General features: G+C 43.5%; 1 protein-coding gene across 3 annotated transcripts in view; it reads right to left on the bottom strand.

Annotated features, from left to right (window-relative positions):
* Nucleotides 1-13,758: 13,758 nt before the first annotated feature.
* Nucleotides 13,759-21,250, bottom strand: part of LOC133615353 (uncharacterized) — a 21,378-nt gene continuing 13,886 nt past the window's right edge. Inside the window, exons 5-10 of one of the 3 annotated variants that reach the window (XM_072915723.1) lie at nt 21,203-21,250; nt 19,631-19,768; nt 19,515-19,563; nt 17,217-17,243; nt 17,054-17,080; nt 13,759-14,476 (exon numbers count right to left, since the gene is read on the bottom strand). The exon at nt 21,203-21,250 is cut by the window's right edge and continues 87 nt beyond it. In XM_072915723.1, the coding sequence (XP_072771824.1) occupies nt 13,917-14,476; nt 17,054-17,080; nt 17,217-17,243; nt 19,515-19,563; nt 19,631-19,768; nt 21,203-21,250 (849 nt within the window). In that variant the 3' untranslated portion in view covers nt 13,759-13,916. Of the gene's footprint in view, nt 14,477-14,550; nt 14,578-14,711; nt 14,739-15,877; nt 16,980-17,053; nt 17,081-17,216; nt 17,244-19,514; nt 19,564-19,630; nt 19,769-21,202 lie in introns of those variants that run through there. The other 2 variants (XM_061973891.2, XM_072915722.1) reach the window with 2 other exon arrangements.

The following is a 21,250-nucleotide window of genomic DNA, read 5'->3' as shown; positions in this document are numbered from 1 at the left end:
GCATGAAACAAACAAAACCCCGGGCGGCGAACACTGACCCCTGCTGGCCAAGAGTCGTACCGCAGGAAGTCACGTGACCTGCGACAGCTCTACAAATACTTTGCTTGAATAAAGGCTGTCAAATAAATATTTACTTACAGTAAAATATATACATAGCGTATATTATATGTATACATATATACAGTATATATGTATATATAGATATACAGTGTATATCATACGTAAAATATATATTCAATTATATGTAAACAGCGGGAGTGTTCAAAGTGCGGCCCAGGGGCCATTAGCGGCCCGCAGCTTGTTTTTTATTGGCAGACAAAATAAGAATACCATCCATTTTCTACCGCTTGTCCCTTATACGACACAAAAAAAAAAACCTGAGACAAAATGCGTGTGCATGCTGAAATTTGCAAACCAAACATAAATGACCTGGCCTGACGATGCACTCCCCAAACTTCAGGACTGCTTCCAACACACAGACTGGGACCTCTTCCAACAACAGGAGCTGGAGACAGCCACAGGAACGGTGCTGGACTACATAAAGTTCTGCATCGGGAATGTGACTGTGGAAAAAACCATCCGGGTTTACCCCAACAAGAAACCCTGGATGACCAGCCAGGTCCGCACACTCCTCAGGGCCCGCAACGCAGCCTTCAGGTCAGGGGACAGGGCACTGTACAGTGTTGCTAGAGCCGACCTGAAGAGAGGGATTAAAAAAGCAAAGGCGGACCACAGGAAGTGCATTGAGTCCCATCTGTCCAGCAAAAACTCACGGGAGGTGTGGCAGGGCATTCATGACATCACGAACTTCAGAGGCTGCAATATGACAACTGCGGATCAGAGTGCGACACTGGCAGAGGAGCTTAACTGTTTCTTTGCCCGTTTCGAAACCCCCCAGCGACACTCATCTGCTCCAGCCCTGCCCCCGCCCCCACCGGGCTCCGGCGCCACTCCACTCACTGTACAGGAGCACAGTGTCAGACGAGTGCTCCTGGCTGTGAACCCCAGGAAGGCTACCGGACCAGACGGAGTACCTGGAAAGGTGCTCAGGACGTGCGCCCACCAGCTCGCTCCCCCCCTCACCAGGATCTTCAACCTCTCCCTGGCTCAGGCAGTCATCCCGTCCTGCCTGAAGTCATCTACAATAATCCCGGTGCCGAAGAAGTCTCCCATCACCAGCCTGAATGATTACCGACCAGTGGCCCTCACTCCGGTAATCATGAAGTGCTTCGAGCGACTTGTTCTCCAGCACATCAAGGACCATATCCCTCCAGACTTCGACCCCCACCAGTTCGCATACCGGGCGAACAGGTCCACAGAGGACGCCATCGCTGTTGCTCTCCACTCTGCTCTGAACCACCTGGAGCAGCAGCAGAGCTATGTCCGGATGCTCTCTGTGGACTATAGCTCTGCCTTCAATACAATAATCCCGGACAGACTCTGCAATAAACTGGACACTCTTGGCCTTCCCCCTCTCACAAACGCCTGGATAAGGGACTTCCTAACGGACCGACCCCAGAATGTGAGACTTGGCCCGCACCTCTCATCCTCCCGCACACTGAGCATCGGCTCCCCACAGGGCTGTGTGCTGAGCCCCCTCCTCTACTGCCTTTACACCCATGACTGCAGTCCGGCCCACAGTGACAGCCTTACCGTCAAGTTCGCCGACGATACCACAGTGGTCGGGCTCATCTCCAGGGGTGACGAGGCTGCCTACAGAGAGGAGGTCCTGAAGCTGACGGCCTGGTCTTCGGAGAACAACCTCGCTCTCAACACCAGCAAGACCAGAGAGATCATCGTCGACTTCAGGAGGAGCAGCACCGACCCTGCCCCCCTCTACATCAACGGCGAGCGTGTAGAGAGGGTCCACACCTTCAGGTACCTTGGAGTCCACATCTCTAATGACTTCTCCTGGACAGTCAACACCACATCAATCATCAAGAAGGCTCAACAGCGGCTACACTTCCTTAGAGTCCTCGGGAAGTACAACCTGAAGCCTGACCTGCTGATGACCTTCTACCGCTCGTCCATCGAGAGCCTGCTGACCTACTGTATTACGGTATGGTACGGCAGCTGCACTGCAGCAGACAGGGAGAGGCTGCAAAGAGTGGTCAAGACGGCTCAGAAGATCATCGGCCGCCCTCTCCCCTCTCTGACGGACATCTACACCTCCCGCTGCCTCAACAGAGCCAGTGCCATCATCAAGGACAGCACCCACCCTGGCTCTGACCTGTTCCACCTGCTGCCCTCTGGGAAGCGCTACAGGTGCATTAAAACCAAAACAAACAGGCTAAAGAACAGCTTCTTCCCCAGGGCCATAACCATCCTGAACGGACTGCCCCATTGTCCCTCATAACTGCCTTCTCTTCGGTGCAATAACCCATTCCACCAACCACCCTGTTTTTTTTGGGGTTTTTTTCATGTATATATTCATTTCACACCATATTCATTGCACTTCTACATTTTTTATATTTTTATATATTTGCACATTGTTTTTCTAGCATGCACACATCGCACTGTATGGAATGGCCTCAATTTCGTTACCTTGCGTAATGACAATAAAGCTGATTCTGATTCTGATTCTGATTCAATCTGCACACCTGACGCTGATGAGACGCCGCGCTTCTTCGGCCAGCGCAAACCTGTGTTCCAGGCCAGAACGTAGCTACCTGTTCCGTACACAGCATTCCTCTATTCCCTGGTTACGAGCTGTGTGCCTCGTCTCCCCGTAGTCCCTCTGGTTCCCTGGCTGCCTCTTTGGATCTCGACCTTCCGCCTGGACACGGACTTTATAGCCTCGCTCTTGCCCCTGACCCCCTGCCTAATCAAATTACAGGATGTTATTTATGTAGTTTGATCGTTTTCCTCGACACTAACATCATGTGGTTCATTTTCTTTTACATATGTAGCATCATCTACAAAGAATTGCTATTGCGACATCTAGTGGACACATTTAGAACAGCAGTTTCTTTCATTCAAAAATTTCAGCTCATTTTTATACTTAGCAAACTCATCCAACCCGCTTTTCTCCGGCAGCTGGCTCTGCCAGCACCTCCGCTGGCAACGCCCCGGGAAACGCCCCTGTTCGCGCTGGCCGCATCACGCCCACATGCCGGCAAGGCTGTGGGCGATCAGCAATCAACACACCTGGGACTGATGAAGTTCGAGCTGTATTTAGACCAGCGGACCCAAGGATCCTCACCGAAGCTTAGTCTTCTGTACCCTAGTAAGCACCCCTTGTCTGGCTTCTACCCTGTGTACTTGCTCACCCTCTGTGACTTCCTTGTTCCCGTGTCTGATGTCCGTGTTGTCCTCCCGCAGTGCTTTCCCGAGTTTCTCCTGTGATCTCCTGTTGTTCCCCTCTGGATTCTGGACTGCCTTCCTTCATCCTCGACCTCCGCTTGGACACGGACCTCTGACGCCTCGCCATTCTCCCTGACCATCTGCCTGCCCCACGGACTGCCTTCCTGCCTTGTTCCTTCTCCTCGTTTCAACATTTGGTCAAACACTACAGCTTATCACACACATAGCCTCACACACACACCTTGGATCTAGTTCTAATCCATTTCACCCTGTTTAATTTATAGTATTGTTTGTTGTTATATATATATTTATTAATATATATATACATAATAAATACATAGAGCAACATCGCCCTCTTGTGTCTGTGCCGCCAACTCCCTCCTGTAAACGTAACACCGCGGGCTGGATAAAACTAGTTCGCGGGCCTGTCCATGTTTGACACCCCTGACTTACACGGCCTATAAGACCTGGTAGCCTGTCTGTCCCGTGAAGGAGAGATATCATTTGGCTCGGTTCTCCCCAGGTGTCCTGCAGGACCTGATGTTTATCCAATAAAGTAGTCCTGGCTCAATGACCATCACTGGCGTCATCATACTTGCCAACCGTGAGACCTCCGAATTCGGGAGATTGGGGTGGGTGGGGGTGGGCCGGGTCGGGATGGTGGGGGGCTGGCGGGGTTAAGGGGGAGGAGTATATTTATAGCTAGAATTCACTGAAATTAAAGTATTTCTTTTATATATATATATATATATATATATATATATATATATATATATATATATATATATATATATATATATATAGTACAGTAAACAGTAATGAAAACACAGTTGTTCTACTAACTGTACTGTACTTGCTGCTTACTTTAAAAAAAAATAACACTTACCTTTCACTATTTGAGTAGCTTTTGTTCTGCCATTTGAGTACTGGCGAGCAATCTCTGAATCCGGGAACATATCCTTCACGGATTTGTTGAAAACATCCGCAAATGAGAACGGAATGTTGCTTGCAAGGTGGCCCATAATACTGCCTTGTGCTTCTCTGACCTTTCATGAGTGACTATATCATACTTGCCAACCTTGAGACCTCCGATTTCGGGAGGTGGGGGGTGGGGGCGTGGTCGGGGTGGGGCGGGGGGCGTGGTTGGGGGCGTGGTTAAGATATATATATATATATATGTATATGTATGTATATATATATATATATATATATATATAAATAAATAAAAGAAATACTTGAATTTCAGCGTTCATTTATTTACACATTTACACACACATAACACTCATCTACTCATTGTTGAGTTAAGGGTTGAATTGTCCATCCTCGTTCTATTCTCTGTCACTATTTCAGAACACACACATTATACAAATATACATTATAAAATCAATAAGAAAACGGGAGCTCTAATTTGGGAGTCTGAATTAGGATCAGAAGTTCCTATATAAACATTGCGCACTCACGTCGCCTTTTCGTGTTGATTACTGCAGCTGTGCACTGGATTCATTCACAAATACAAACTACAACTCACAAACACTTTAGAGTTAGGCTCCACCATCAGAATGTGTACTTAAACTTATAAAGATCACATGGATATTATTCAGTGAGTCGATTCACCAAAACTAACCTGTTATACAGGAGGAAAAAGCACACAGGACGTTTCAATTGTTCACAGACTGGTCGCGCTCATCAGAATGACAAGACACTTCCGGTCTGCAGGTGATAGCATTCAATTGGGAAGAAACGCCCTACTGCCCCCTACTGACCAATGTGAATACTGATAAATGTGGAATGACAGCTCCAAAAACGAATTCAAACCACAAAATAAAATAAATAAATCAACACAAAAATGTGACACATTATGGGTGGGTCACATATGCATGTACAGTAGATGGCAGTATTGTCCTGTGTAAGAGTGTCACAACATTGCTGTTTACGGCAGACGAACTGCTTTACGGGGGACGAAAACTTGACTGCTGTTGTTGTGTGTTGTTACCGCGCTGGGAGGACGTTAATGAAACTGCCTAACAATAAACACACATAAGAAACCAAGAACTCGCCCTCCATCATTAGCTGTTTATATTGTGGGAACTTGACTGTCAACACGTCACTCAGGTCCGCATGGAGCTGGAGGGGGCGCGGCCTCCAGCTCCGCCTGAATTTCGGGAGATTTTCGGGAGAAAATTTGTCCCAGGAGGTTTTCGGGAGAGGCGCTGAATTTCGGGAGTCTCCCGGAAAATCCGGGAGGGTTGGCAAGTATGGACTATATCCATTCGGCCACCGTGTTCTAGCTTATGGATAAACCTATGGATAACGGAGACATATACAGGTAAAAGCCAGTAAATTAGAATATTTTGAAAAACTTGATTTATTTCAGTAATTGCATTCAAAAGGTGTAACTTGTACATTATATTTATTCATTGCACACAGACTGATGCATTCAAATGTTTATTTCATTTAATTTTGATGATTTGAAGTGGCAACAAATGAAAATCCAAAATTCCGTGTGTCACAAAATTAGAATATTACTTAAGGCTAATACAAAAAAGGGATTTTTAGAAATGTTGGCCAACTGAAAAGTATGAAAATGAAAAATATGAGCATGTACAATACTCAATACTTGGTTGGAGCTCCTTTTGCCTCAATTACTGCGTTAATGCGGCGTGGCATGGAGTCGATGAGTTTCTGGCACTGCTCAGGTGTTATGAGAGCCCAGGTTGCTCTGATAGTGGCCTTCAACTCTTCTGCGTTTTTGGGTCTGGCATTCTGCATCTTCCTTTTCACAATACCCCACAGATTTTCTATGGGGCTAAGGTCAGGGGAGTTGACGGGCCAATTTAGAACAGAAATACCATGGTCCGTAAACCAGGCACGGGTAGATTTTGCGCTGTGTGCAGGCGCCAAGTCCTGTTGGAACTTGAAATCTCCATCTCCATAGAGCAGGTCAGCAGCAGGAAGCATGAAGTGCTCTAAAACTTGCTGGTAGACGGCTGCGTTGACCCTGGATCTCAGGAAACAGAGTGGACCGACACCAGCAGATGACATGGCACCCCAAACCATCACCCAACCATGCAAATTTTGCATTTCCTTTGGAAATCGAGGTCCCAGAGTCTGGAGGAAGACAGGAGAGGCACAGGATCCACGTTGCCTGAAGTCTAGTGTAAAGTTTCCACCATCAGTGATGGTTTGGGGTGCCATGTCATCTGCTGGTGTCGGTCCACTCTGTTTCCTGAGATCCAGGGTCAACGCAGCCGTCTACCAGCAAGTTTTAGAGCACTTCATGCTTCCTGCTGCTGACCTGCTCTATGGAGATGGAGATTTCAAGTTCCAACAGGACTTGGCGCCTGCACACAGCGCAAAATCTACCCGTGCATGGTTTACGGACCATGGTATTTCTGTTCTAAATTGGCCCGCCAACTCCCCTGACCTTAGCCCCATAGAAAATCTGTGGGGTATTGTGAAAAGGAAGATGCAGAATGCCAGACCCAAAAACGCAGAAGAGTTGAAGGCCACTATCAGAGCAACCTGGGCTCTCATAACACCTGAGCAGTGCCAGAAACTCATCGACTCCATGCCACGCCGCATTAACGCAGTAATTGAGGCAAAAGGAGCTCCAACCAAGTATTGAGTATTGTACATGCTCATATTTTTCATTTTCATACTTTTCAGTTGGCCAACATTTCTAAAAATCCCTTTTTTGTATTAGCCTTAAGTAATATTCTAATTTTGTGACACACGGAATTTTGGATTTTCATTTGTTGCCACTTCAAATCATCAAAATTAAATGAAATAAACATTTGAATGCATCAGTCTGTGTGCAATGAATAAATATAATGTACAAGTTACACCTTTTGAATGCAATTACTGAAATAAATCAAGTTTTTCAAAATATTCTAATTTACTGGCTTTTACCTGTATAATAGTCTCCTTTTCAGGTGAGAGAAGACGCTAAAGGCAGCGCCTTTAAGGCACGCCCCCAATATTGTTTGTCCGGCTGGAAATCGGGAGATTTTCGGGAGAGGCTAGTGATGGGTCCGGCAATACCGATGCATCGGCGCATGCGTCGAGCTCATAGAGCAAAACCCTGTGTCGGTGCGCGTACCGCTTTTAGAAAGTCACGTGACCGATCATGAGCTGTTTTGGTCACGTGACCGATACGCCAACTGTGTCGCACTGACGCCTCCTCTGTGCCCTGTGAGCGGCTCTTTTCTACAGCCGGAGAAATAATAACTAAGAAGAGAAATCGTCTAAAATGTAATACGTCGGAAAAACTTTTTTTAATTTTTTTTTTTAACAAAAATGTGTAAAAAAATAAAATAAAATAAATTCCCAGTCCACAATCATCCACAACACGTTCTCTTAGATTTCCATGTTATGATACATGTTCACATTATTTATTGACTGTATCTAAAAAAGATAAAAATATATTTTTATTTAAATGAAGATATGAAATAATCCTAAATGACTTGGTTTATATTATTGTATATACTAGGGCAGGGGTCACCAACGCGGTGCCCGCGGTCACCAGGTAGCCCGTAAGGACCAGATCAGTCGCCCGCTGGCCTGTTCTAAAAATAGCTCAAAGAGCAGCACTTACCAGTGAGCTGCCTCTATTTTTTTTAATTTGATTTATTTACTAGCAAGCTGGTCTCGCTTTGCTCGACATTTTTAATTCTAAAAGAGACAAAACTCAAATAGAATTTGAAAATCCAAGAAAATATTTTAAAGACTTGGTCTTCACTTGGAATAAGCGGTAGAAAATGGATGGATGGATGGGTCTTCACTTGTTTAAATAAATTCATTTATTTTTTACTTTGCTTCTTATTACTTTTAGAAATACAATTTTAGAGAAAAAATACAACCTTAAAAATGATTTTAGGATTTTTAAACAAATATACCTTTTTACCTTTTAAATTTCTTCCTCTTCTTTCCTGACAATTTAAATCAATGTTCAAGTAAATTTATTTATTTTTTATTGTAAAGAATAATAAACATTTTAGCTTCTGTTTTTTCGACGAAGAATATTTGTGAAATATTTCTTCAAACTTACTATGATTAAAATTCAAAAAAATTATTCTGGCAAGTCTAGAAAATCTGTAGAATCAAATTTAAATCTTATTTCAAAGTATTTTGAATTTCTTGTTCTGGAAAATCTAGAAGAAATACTGATTTGTCTTTGTTAGAAATATAGCTTGGTCCAATTTGTTAAATATTCTAACAAAGTGCAGATTGGATTTTAACCAATTTAAAACATGTCATCAAAATTCTAAAATGTATCTTAATCAGGAAAAATTACTAATGATGTTCCATAAATCCTTTTTTTTTATTTTTTCAAAAAGATTCAAATAAGCTAGTTTTTCTCTTCTTTTTGTCGGTTGAATTTTGAATTATAAAGAGTCGAAATTGAAGATAAACTATGTTTCAAAATTTTATTTTACATTTTTTCTTGTTTTCTCCTCTTTTAAACCGTTCAATTAAGTGTTTTTTTTCATCATTTATTCTCTACAAAAAACCTTCCGTAAAAGGAAAAAAAAATGTACGACGGAATGACAGACAGAAATACCCATTTTTTTTTATACAGGTAAAAGCCAGTAAATTAGAATATTTTGAAAAACTTGATTTATTTCAGTAATTGCATTCAAAAGGTGTAACTTGTACATTATATTTATTCATTGCACACAGACTGATGCATTCAAATGTTTATTTCATTTAATTTTGATGATTTGAAGTGGCAACAAATGAAAATCCAAAATTCCGTGTGTCACAAAATTAGAATATTACTTAAGGCTAATACAAAAAAGGGATTTTTAGAAATGTTGGCCAACTGAAAAGTATGAAAATGAAAAATATGAGCATGTACAATACTCAATACTTGGTTGGAGCTCCTTTTGCCTCAATTACTGCGTTAATGCGGCGTGGCATGGAGTCGATGAGTTTCTGGCACTGCTCAGGTGTTATGAGAGCCCAGGTTGCTCTGATAGTGGCCTTCAACTCTTCTGCGTTTGTGGGTCTGGCATTCTGCATCTTCCTTTTCACAATACCCCACAGATTTTCTATGGGGCTAAGGTCAGGGGAGTTGGCGGGCCAATTTAGAACAGAAATACCATGGTCCGTAAAGCAGGCACGGGTAGATTTTGCGCTGTGTGCAGGCGCCAAGTCCTGTTGGAACTTGAAATCTCCATCTCCATAGAGCAGGTCAGCAGCAGGAAGCATGAAGTGCTCTAAAACTTGCTGGTAGACGGCTGCGTTGACCCTGGATCTCAGGAAACAGAGTGGACCGACACCAGCAGATGACATGGCACCCCAAACCATCACTGATGGTGGAAACTTTACACTAGACTTCAGGCAACGTGGATCCTGTGCCTCTCCTGTCTTCCTCCAGACTCTGGGACCTCGATTTCCAAAGGAAATGCAAAATTTGCATGGTTGGGTGATGGTTTGGGGTGCCATGTCATCTGCTGGTGTCGGTCCACTCTGTTTCCTGAGATCCAGGGTCAACGCAGCCGTCTACCAGCAAGTTTTAGAGCACTTCATGCTTCCTGCTGCTGACCTGCTCTATGGAGATGGAGATTTCAAGTTCCAACAGGACTTGGCGCCTGCACACAGCGCAAAATCTACCCGTGCCTGGTTTACGGACCATGGTATTTCTGTTCTAAATTGGCCCGCCAACTCCCCTGACCTTAGCCCCATAGAAAATCTGTGGGGTATTGTGAAAAGGAAGATGCAGAATGCCAGACCCAAAAACGCAGAAGAGTTGAAGGCCACTATCAGAGCAACCTGGGCTCTCATAACACCTGAGCAGTGCCAGAAACTCATCGACTCCATGCCACGCCGCATTAACGCAGTAATTGAGGCAAAAGGAGCTCCAACCAAGTATTGAGTATTGTACATGCTCATATTTTTCATTTTCATACTTTTCAGTTGGCCAACATTTCTAAAAATCCCTTTTTTGTATTAGCCTTAAGTAATATTCTAATTTTGTGACACACGGAATTTTGGATTTTCATTTGTTGCCACTTCAAATCATCAAAATTAAATGAAATAAACATTTGAATGCATCAGTCTGTGTGCAATGAATAAATATAATGTACAAGTTACACCTTTTGAATGCAATTACTGAAATAAATCAAGTTTTTCAAAATATTCTAATTTACTGGCTTTTACCTGTATAATAGTCTCCTTTTCAGGTGAGAGAAGACGCTAAAGGCAGCGCCTTTAAAGTCTTTAAGGCCCGATATTGTTTGTCCGGCTGGAAATTTTGGACATTACTACTTGCCGTAGTTTTGAAGCAATGCATGATGGGAATCCGGATGTTGTGTGTCAGTGTATGAATGTGCTGGCTGGAATAAACACACGCTGAGAAATAGCTCTGTGCCTGCCTACTTTATGGCTTATAGATAAACGTATATAATAGTCTCCTTTTCAGGTGAGAGACGACGCTAAAGGCAGTGCCTTTAAGGCACGCCCCCAATATTGTTTGTCCGGCTGGAAATCGGGAGATTTTCGGGAGAATGGTTGTCCCGGGAGATTTTCGGGAGAGGCTAGTGATGGGTCCGGCAACACCGATGCATCGGCGCATGCGTCGAGCTCATAGAGCAAAACCCTGTGTCGGTGCGCGTACCGCTTTTAGAAAGTCACGTGACCGATCATGGGCTGTTTTGGTCACGTGACCGATACGCCAACTGTGTCGCACTGACGCCTCCTCTGTGCCCTGTGAGCGGCTCTTTTCTACAGCCGGAGAAATAATAACTAAGAAGAGAAATCGTCTAAAACGTCGGAAAACCTTTTTTTTTTTTTTTTCTTAAAAAAATGTGTAAAAAAATACAATTAAAAAAATTCCCAGTCCACAATCATCCACAACACGTTCTCTTAGATTTCCATGTTATGATACATGTTCACATTATTTATTGACTGTATCTAAAAAAGATAAAAATATATTTTTATTTAAATGAAGATATGAAATAATCCTAAATGACTTGGTTTATATTATTGTATATACTAGGGCAGGGGTCACCAACGCGGTGCCCGCGGTCACCAGGTAGCCCGTAAGGACCAGATCAGTCACCCGCTGGCCTGTTCTAAAAATAGCTCAAAGAGCAGCACTTACCAGTGAGCTGCCTCTATTTTTTAAATTGTATTTATTTACTAGCAAGCTGGTCTCGCTTTGCTCGACATTTTTAATTCTAAAAAGAGACAAAACTCAAATAGAATTTGAAAATCCAAGAAAATATTTTAAAGACTTGGTCTTCACTTGGAATAAGCGGTAGAAAATGGATGGATGGATGGGTCTTCACTTGTTTAAATAAATTCATTTATTTTTTACTTTGCTTCTTATTACTTTTAGAAATACAATTTTAGAGAAAAAATACAACCTTAAAAATTATTTTAGGATTTTTAAACAAATATACCTTTTTACCTTTTAAATTTCTTCCTCTTCTTTCCTGACAATTTAAATCAATGTTCAAGTAAATTTATTTATTTTTTATTGTAAAGAATAATAAACATTTTAGCTTCTGTTTTTTCGACGAAGAATATTTGTGAAATATTTCTTCAAACTTACTATGATTAAAATTCAAAAAAAATTATTCTGGCAAATCTAGAAAATCTGTAGAATCAAATTTAAATCTTATTTCAAAGTATTTTGAATTTCTTTTAAAAATTTTGCTCTGGAAAATCTAGAAGAAATACTGATTTGTCTTTGTTAGAAATATAGCTTGGTCCAATTTGTTAAATATTCTAACAAAGTGCAGATTGGATTTTAACCAATTTAAAACATGTCATCAAAATTCTAAAATGTATCTTAATCAGGAAAAATTACTAATGATGTTCCATAAATCCTTTTTTTTTATTTTTTCAAAAAGATTCAAATAAGCAAGTTTTTCTCTTCTTTTTGTCGGTTGAATTTCGAATTATAAAGAGTCGAAATTGAAGATAAACTATGTTTCAAAATTTTATTTTAAATTTTTTCTTGTTTTCTCCTCTTTTAAACCGTTCAATTAAGTGTTTTTTTTCATCATTTATTCTCTACAAAAAACCTTCCGTACAAGGAAAACAAAATGTACGACAGAATGACAGACAGAAATACCCATTTTTTTTTATATATATACATTTATTTATTGAGCTATTCTTGTTTAAATCACACTTACGTGTAACTTACAAATGACAATACATTTATTTATTTAAGTGTGTCAAACTGGTAGCCCTTCGCATTAATCAGTACCCAAGAAGTAGTTTTTGGTTTCAAAAAGGTTGGTGACCCCTGTACTAGGGCATCAAATCAGTGTCAGTTGAGTCGGTCCATAGGTTGCCTGTAGGGATTTTTAATGTCCAGCAGATGTCAGTATTTAGTGACACAGTATCAATACAGTTTTGCAATGTGTCGAAACGCTTCATGACGCCTCATCAACCCATCACTAGGAGAGGCACTAAAATTCGGGAGTCTCCCGGAAAATTGGGGAGGGTTGGCAAGTATGGGCGTCATTCTTGATCCTTCACACACCACCACGGTGCCCTTCTACATAGGAGAAGACACCACATGAGTAAAAAGCGCCCCCTCCCTTCCCGATGACTCTTTTTGGACGTCACCACATCAAAAAATCAACACAAGATGTCAAAACGGCCAAAACTGTCAGGTGCCCAGGGAAGAAAAAAGAGAAAAGAAGAGGAGGAGAAACGAGAAAAGACAGAGGTAGCAGGTAGGTAACGTTAGCCTACATGAAATTATTTGTCTGTCACAGAATGTGATAGTAACCTGGCTTTTTAGCATTAAGCTAATGTTACATCATTCGGCAATTGCTAATCAATAAATAGCTAGTTCTGTTTTAACGTCGGGTTAATATTGTGGAGGGGGCTAAATTGTTATGGAAAATAATAATGTAACGTTAGGTAATTACAGTACTCCCACCTTACATTCCTCAGGGACATTTGTATTAGATCTTTTAAGCAGGTGTTTTTTGTTTACATTGTTATTGCCTTCTGGTTAGCTAATGTTTGCCCTGCAGGTAATAGTCACTTTTCCACCCCTTTATATATTAGTTATAGTTGTAAGCCTAGTTGTTAAAGTGCACATCATTTTTGTAAATTAAGCAATATGTATGTAAAAAATATTGTATTTCATATATTAATTTTTTATTTTTTGCATTCATTTATTTATTCATATTTTTTTGTATCTTGTTAACTATTCTGATTGTTAATTTGCTTTTTTTAAGTAAAAAAAAAAGGTCAAAGACAAAGCTATTCGGTTTCTTGTGAGTATATACACTTCAGTGCCGATGTGGGGGGGCGCCACCTAAAATCTTGCCTAGGGCGCCAGATTGGTTAGGGCCGGGCCTGGGCGTCACACACCACCACGGTGCCCTTCTACATAGGAGAAGACACCACCTGAGTAAAAAGTGAGTCCACCATTTATATCTTTAATTGAGTGCAGGGTGAATACTACATAGTACACCACATGGATGCTACAGTCTAATACAGGACATAAGCCAGCACATGGTTTCATTTGATTGTAGCAGCAGAAGCTATTTTAAAGCACACCCTCATTCTTTTACAGCAGGAATATAATATATTTGCATAACCTCCTTTTCATTGCTAAATGTGACATCCACTGCAGACTTTCCTCAAGCCCAAAGGCAGGATGTAGCACAGAGACACTGGGCCTCCACTTCAGGGGTCCTTATCACCAGATCATTGGCGACCTCCACCGTACCGAAGAGTGGGAAGAGCTTCTCGCAAAAGCGCTCGTTGTACGTGTAAATGTGGACGTGCGTGTCCGCGTCGTAGAAGGACAGCTGGCCGGCGTCGTAATCCAGGTAGACGCCCACTTTCTGGGGGATGAGGCCCGGCGGCAGGGCGGTGAACGGCACCGTCAGCGCCTTGAGCTCGGTGCCCCTCTCCAGGCGCAGGGTCAGGTAACCCGTGCCGGTGTTGAGGGACTTGAACCCTTTCCTCAGGGCCGACTCTTTGGCCACGCCCAGCCGCCAATCTCGCTCACCTACTTGCACCTCCCAGTAGCGGCGGCCCGCGCCGAAGCCCTCCAATCCCACGGCGCACCACCAGCCGTCAAAGCGCCGGCGGTGGTTGAGGACGTCCTTCCTCTCCAAGCCGACGCGCATCTTCTTGTCGTCGCCGGAGATGTGAAGGTCGGGGTTGGCCGTGTCTTTGTTGAGGGTCACCTCCACTGGCGGCGAACGGGCGATTGTGGAGTTAGCAGAGAGGCGGAGTTAAGGGGCGGGGATGAAATGAAGACTGTACCTGCGGCCTTGGTGATCCAGTCCCACACTGGCAACAAACACATTGGGAGCACGTCAGCACTGACCCACACACGTCCTCTGCAGTGGACATTTGCAGGCATTTTCCATGTCCACTGTGGAGGACGCTGGTTTTTAGGAGGATGAATAGCAGGAAGCACTCACCTGGCCGAGGAATGTAAGAGATCGCACCTGGAAGGTAGAATAAAGACATATTTTTACCACTTTAAGAATATAAAACATTGCTTTTTTTTAGGGCTGTTATAACTAACGTTCATTTCCGTTAGCGACATCATTTTTTTTTTGAAACGAGATTATTCATCTCGTCGTGTGAACCATCATTTACTGACCTACTTTGTTTAATTTGGTATTTACTTACTCACTGACCTGTTTATTTACATGCATTGATTTAGTTATCAATTTTAGTTATCTGGAGCCTATCTCAGCTACAATCGGGCGGAAGGCGTGGTACACCCTGGACAAGTCGCCACCTCATCGCAGGGCCAACACAGATAGACAGACAACATCCACACTCACATTCACACACTAGGGCCAATTTAGTGTTGCCAATCAACCTATCCCCAGGTCAGGGCCGGCCCGTGGCATAGGCCGTATAGGCAAATGCTAAGGGCGCCGTCCATCAGGGGGCGCCACGCCAGTGCCACAAATGTTGGAGAAAAAAAAAAAAAAAGTTGGTACTATTATTTCTAAATACAAAAAATAATCCCACGTTAATTAAAATGCAAAGTAAAGCCTATTTAATAGAAATATTATTTGTTACAACATTATGCCTCCCCCCACCTCCCCCCGCACGGTGCGCCCCCTCCCTTCCCGATGACTCTTTTTGGACGTCACCACATCAAAAAATCAACACAAGATGTCAAAACGGCCAAAACTGTCAGGTGCCCAGGGAAGAAAAAAGAGAAAAGAAGAGGAGGAGAAACGAGAAAAGACAGAGGTAGCAGGTAGGTAACGTTAGCCTACATGAAATTATTTGTCTGTCACAGAATGTGATAGTAGCTGGCTTTTTAGCATTAAGCTAATGTTACATCATTCGGCAATTGCTAATCAATAAATAGCTAGTTCTGTTTTAACGTCGGGTTAATATTGTGGAGGGGGCTAAATTGTTATGGAAAATAATAATGTAACGTTAGGTAATTACAGTACTCCCACCTTACATTCCTCAGGGACATTTGTATTAGATCTTTTAAGCAAGTGTTTTTTGTTTACATTGTTATTGCCTTCTGGTTAGCTAATGTTTGCCCTGCAGGTAATAGTCACTTTTCCACCCCTTTATATATTAGGTATAGTTGTAAGCCTAGTTGTTAAAGTGCACATCATTTTTGTAAATTAAGCAATATGTATGTAAAAAATATTGTATTTCATATATTCATTTTTTATTTTTTGCATTCATTTATTTATTCATTTTTTTTTTTATCTTGTTAACTATTCTGATTGTTAATTTGCTTTTTTTAAGTAAAAAAAAAGGTCAAAGACAAAGCTATTCGGTTTCTTGTGAGTATATACACTTCAGTGCCGATGTGGGGGGGCGCCACCTAAAATCTTGCCTAGGGCGCCAGATTGGTTAGGGCCGGGCCTGGGCGTCACACACCACCACGGTGCCCTTCTACATAGGAGAAGACACCACCTGAGTAAAAAGCGAGTCCACCATTTATATCTTTAATTGAGTGCAGGGTGAATACTACATAGGATGCTACAGTCTAATACAGGACATAAGCCAGCACATGGTTTCATTTGATTGTAGCAGCAGAAGCTATTTAAAAGCACACCCTCATTCTTTTACAGCAGGAATATAATATATTTGCATAACCTCCTTTTCATTGCTAAATGTGACATCCACTGCAGACTTTCCTCAAGCCCAAAGGCAGGATGTAGCACAGAGACACTGGGCCTCCACTTCAGGGGTCCTTATCACCAGATCATTGGCGACCTCCACCGTACCGAAGAGTGGGAAGAGCTTCTCGCAAAAGCGCTCGTTGTACGTGTAGATGTGGACGTGCGTGTCCGCGTCGTAGAAGGACAGCTGGCCGGCGTCGTAATCCAGGTAGACGCCCACTTTCTGGGGGATGAGGCCCGGCGGCAGGGCGGTGAACGGCACCGTCAGCGCCTTGAGCTCGGTGCCCCTCTCCAGGCGCAGGGTCAGGTAACCCGTGCCGGTGTTGAGGGACTTGAACCCTTTCCTCAGGGCCGACTCTTTGGCCACGCCCAGCCGCCAATCTCGCTCACCTACTTGCACCTCCCAGTAGCGACGGCCCGCGCCGAAGCCCTCCGATCCCACGGCGCACCACCAGCCGTCAAAGCGCCGGCGGTGGTTGAGGACGTCCTTCCTCTCCAAGCCGACGCGCATCTTCTTGTCGTCGCCGGAGATGTGAAGGTCGGGGTTGGCCGTGTCTTTGTTGAGAGTCACCTCCACTGGCGGCGAACGGGCGATTGTGGAGTTAGCAGAGAGGCGGAGTTAAGGGGCGGGGATGAAATGAAGACTGTACCTGCGGCCTTGGTGATCCAGTCCCACACTGGCAACAAACACATTGGGAGCACGTCAGCACTGACCCACACACGTCCTCTGCAGTGGACATTTGCAGGCACATTTTCCATGTCCACTGTGGAGGACGCTGGTTTTTAGGAGGATGAATAGCAGGAAGCACTCACCTGGCCGAGGAATGTAAGAGATCGCACCTGGAAGGTAGAATAAAGACATATTTTTACCACTTTAAGAACATAAAACATTGCTTTTTTTTAGGGCTGTTATAACTAACGTTCATTTCCGTTAGAGACATCTTTTTTTCTTTTAAACGAGATTATTCATCTTGTCGTGTGAACCATCATTTACTGACCTACTTTGTTTATTTTGGTATTTACTTACTCACTGACCTGTTTATTTACATGCATTGATTTAGTGATCGATTTTAGTTATCCATCCATCCATTTTCTACCACTTATTCCCTTCGGGGTCGCGGGGGGCGCTGGAGCCTATCTCAGCTACAATCGGGCGGAAGGCGGGGTACACCCTGGACAAGTCGCCACCTCATCACAGGGCCAACACAGATAGACAGACAACATTCACACTCACATTCACACACTAGGGACCATTTAGTGTTGCCAATCAACCTATCCCCAGGTCAGGGCCGGCCCGTGGCATAGGCCGTATAGGCAAATGCTAAGGGCGCCGTCCATCAGGGGGCGCCACGCCAGTGCCACAAATGTTGGAGAAAAAAAAAAAAAAAAAAAAAAAAAAAGTTGGTACTATTATTTCTAAATACAAAAAATAATCCCACGTTAATTAAAATGCAAAGTAAAGCCTATTTAATAGAAATATTATTTGTTACAACATTACGCACCCCCACCCCCCCCCCCCCCCCCCCCCCTCTCCCCCCGCACAGTGCGCCCCCTCCCTTCCCGATGACTCTTTTTGGACGTCACCACATCAAAAAATCAACACAAGATGTCAAAACGGCCAAAACTGTCAGGTGCCCAGGGAAGAAAAAAGAGAAAAGAAGAGGAGTAGAAACGAGAAAAAGACAGAGGTAGCAGGTAGGTAACGTTAGCCTACATGAAATTATTTGTCTGTCACAGAATGTGATAGTAGCTGGCTTTTTAGCATTAAGCTAATGTTACATGATTCGGCAATTGCTAATCAATAAATAGCTAGTTCTGTTTTAACGTCGGGTTAATATTGTGGAGGGGGCTAAATTGTTATGGAAAATAATAATGTAACGTTAGGTAATTACTGTACTCCCACCTTACATTCCTCAGGGACATTTGTATTAGATCTTTTAAGCAGGTGTTTTTGTTTACATTGTTATTGCCTTCTGGTTAGCTAATGTTTGCCCTGCAGGTAATAGTCACTTTTCCACCCCTTTATATATTAGGTATAGTTGTAAGCCTAGTTGTTAAAGTGCACATCATTAATGTTAATTAAGCAATATGTATGTAAAAAATATTGTATTTCATATATTCATTTTTTATTTTTTGCATTCATTTATTTATTCATATTTGTTTTTATCTTGTTAACTATTCTGATTGTTAATTTGCTTTCTTTAAGTAAAAAAAAGGTCAAAGACAAAGCTATTCGGTTTCTTGTGAGTATATACACTTCACTGCCGATGTGGGGGGGCGCCACCTAAAATCTTGCCTAGGGCGCCAGATTGGTTAGGGCCGGGCCTGCATTTAGGTATGGATGTGATACCAAGTAGTTACAGGATCATACATTGGTCATATTCAAAGTCCTCATGTGTCCAGGGACGTATTTACTGACTTTATAAACATTATATGATTTTTTTTTAAAACGAAAGAAGATTTTGTGATGCTAAAAAAAATATCGATGTAATCATAGTAGTATCGACTAGATACGCTCTTGTACTTGGTATCATTACAGTGGATGTCAGGTGTAGATCCACCCATGGCGTTTGTTTACATTGTGATGCTGCTGAGCTATTGTATCCTCCTACGGTGTGTAGTGAAGCATGTTTAGCTATTCCTCATCCTCCAGTGATAATAGTACTTGTAGTAATTGTAAGAAACTCACTTTATTTGTTGCCATGGAGACTAAGATTAGTGTCAGTAAAACTGAAGTGCAAATGAAAATACAGATTCACTGCTTTAGTCAGCATTTTTGCGCTGAAGAAACTTCTCTAAGACTTTAGCTGCCGACTTCTTCTGATGCTGTCATTACTGCCACAAGTGGTGGAAAAGTGTATTACAACTGAGTATGGTCCACAACCACTACTGTTTGGCGGACCCCTAAGGGGGGCTCGTGGTCCCCTATGGTTAAGAAACACTGAAATAAGCTCTGCTTCTTCCTACTTCTTTTCAGACCTGCTGAAATATGTGATGCATGATTGTAACCGTGTGAAATAAACTAACTCCATAACCAGGGCCGCCCCTCCTTATAGGCAAAAGCAATACACAACTATACTCCCTATATAGCACAACATCTGAAGGGTTTACCAAAGTCCGTCCTCTGCTTCCAAGCCAACCAGAGCTGTGGTACAGTTTCCTGCAGACACGAGAACAAGGTCAGACCTTGTCCAGAGGACACAAGTTCTGAATGTGAGCGGGGAAACCTTTTCTGGACTCTCCAGCATGAGAGTCCACATGACCATCTCCATGGCATTCAGCAGGTTTGGAACTTGGCCCCAGCGCCAAGCCAGCCTCAAGTCCTCCAGAACCTTGGCCACACCTTTCCCAGGCAGAACGCTTTGCTGCATGACAGAAAATAAATGTCCACCTGTAAATAATCTTCCGAGGAACTGTTCAACTGGTCAAATGAATATTTGAGTCATCTCTTGTCCAACACCAGTTTTAGTCCAAGCAACAGTCCTCATGTGATTTATGCTGTATTGCTTCTCTTCACTGAATTGGCAGCAGCTTGGAAGCAGGAGTGGGAGTCGGCCGGGCCCTCCCGAGTCCACCGCTACATTTGGAACGCAGGAGATGGCGCCATCGGAGGAGACGACCTACCGCGCCGGCAATGGACCACGTTGAACCGTCTACAGACTGGGGTCGGTCGCTTTGGGTCATCAATGAAGACGTGGGGCTTGGCGGACTGTCAGAATAATTGTATATAAGTTATCACACAACTCGTTTGCTTGCAGTTCAGGTTGCCCTGCGTGAAGAGCGGTTGCCCTGGTTACTATCCACTCCTTTCTTATCAAGCATATTCAGACAGCTTGTAAATCTCCACTGTGTGCCATGGAATGTGCCTCGCCGTAGAAGTGTCTGCTTTTCAGATCTGGACAGCCACGGGAGGGGCCGAATCAGGACCCGAAGCAGAGAAGGGGCAAACCTGACACCGCTCCAAGCACATTTTGTTTTACCTGTTTATGAACCAGTGCTGGGCTGCTGCATAATGGGACCCCTCCCCTTAGAAGCAGCTGCAGCTATGGAACCAGGGAATGCCCAAATAAATGGGGAGGCGCGGGAACTTTTTCCTCAGAGCGTGGGGTGACACTGTATGAGGGTGCAGATCCACGCGCTCTCCTCATGAGCTAAATTGAATCCTGTCTGTTTGATTCCTTGCGTCTTGTCCTTTTTAATAAATAGTTGGGTGTTTGAACCTGACACAGTGCGGCATGCGAGTGCGGTGACCCCTGAGCAGACTGACGACCATTTAATCAACACCTGCCCCTCATATGGACCGCCCTTGCAAGCCAGCCTCTTCCACCTAACACCAGAGATGCGGGTATGGCCACGCGACACCAAGTTGGACATCTGACGTTACACGAAAGGAGACTGAATTGGCCCGTGTTGGTGTCTAAAAGATACAGTTCTTTATGGCCCCGTGCTTTAAACACCCTACCCTTCACACAAACATGAGACAAGGACTCACTCATTCATATTGCTTCTCTTGTGATTGATGCTGTATTACTGCCTTTCCCCATGTTTAACCAAAAGCTTCCTGTTTACAATCACACTCTGTATTTCGCCCCCCCAATCCAAACAACACGGGACACTTCACCCGACCCCTCCTCTCAAGTCTGTCTTTTGCTGGCTCCTCCTCCTCCTGCCAGCAAGGTGGACTTGTGGCGTGTCCTTATCTGAGATCTCAAATAAATCATCCAAACACTTCAGCTTCCTCTGGACATTTCTTGATTGAACGAGAAACAGTCCCAAAACAGAACCTGATCCGGTCTCACCTCGGGCTGAGTCCTCCAGTCTTTCACCCAATCAAGGAGGTCTAACTT

The sequence above is a fragment of the Nerophis lumbriciformis genome, linkage group LG22, assembly GCF_033978685.3.
Source record: "Nerophis lumbriciformis linkage group LG22, RoL_Nlum_v2.1, whole genome shotgun sequence".
Classification (NCBI taxonomy): domain Eukaryota; kingdom Metazoa; phylum Chordata; class Actinopteri; order Syngnathiformes; family Syngnathidae; genus Nerophis; species Nerophis lumbriciformis.
Note: the sequence above shows the minus strand (reverse complement) of the source record. Positions and strands in the feature narration are given on the sequence as shown.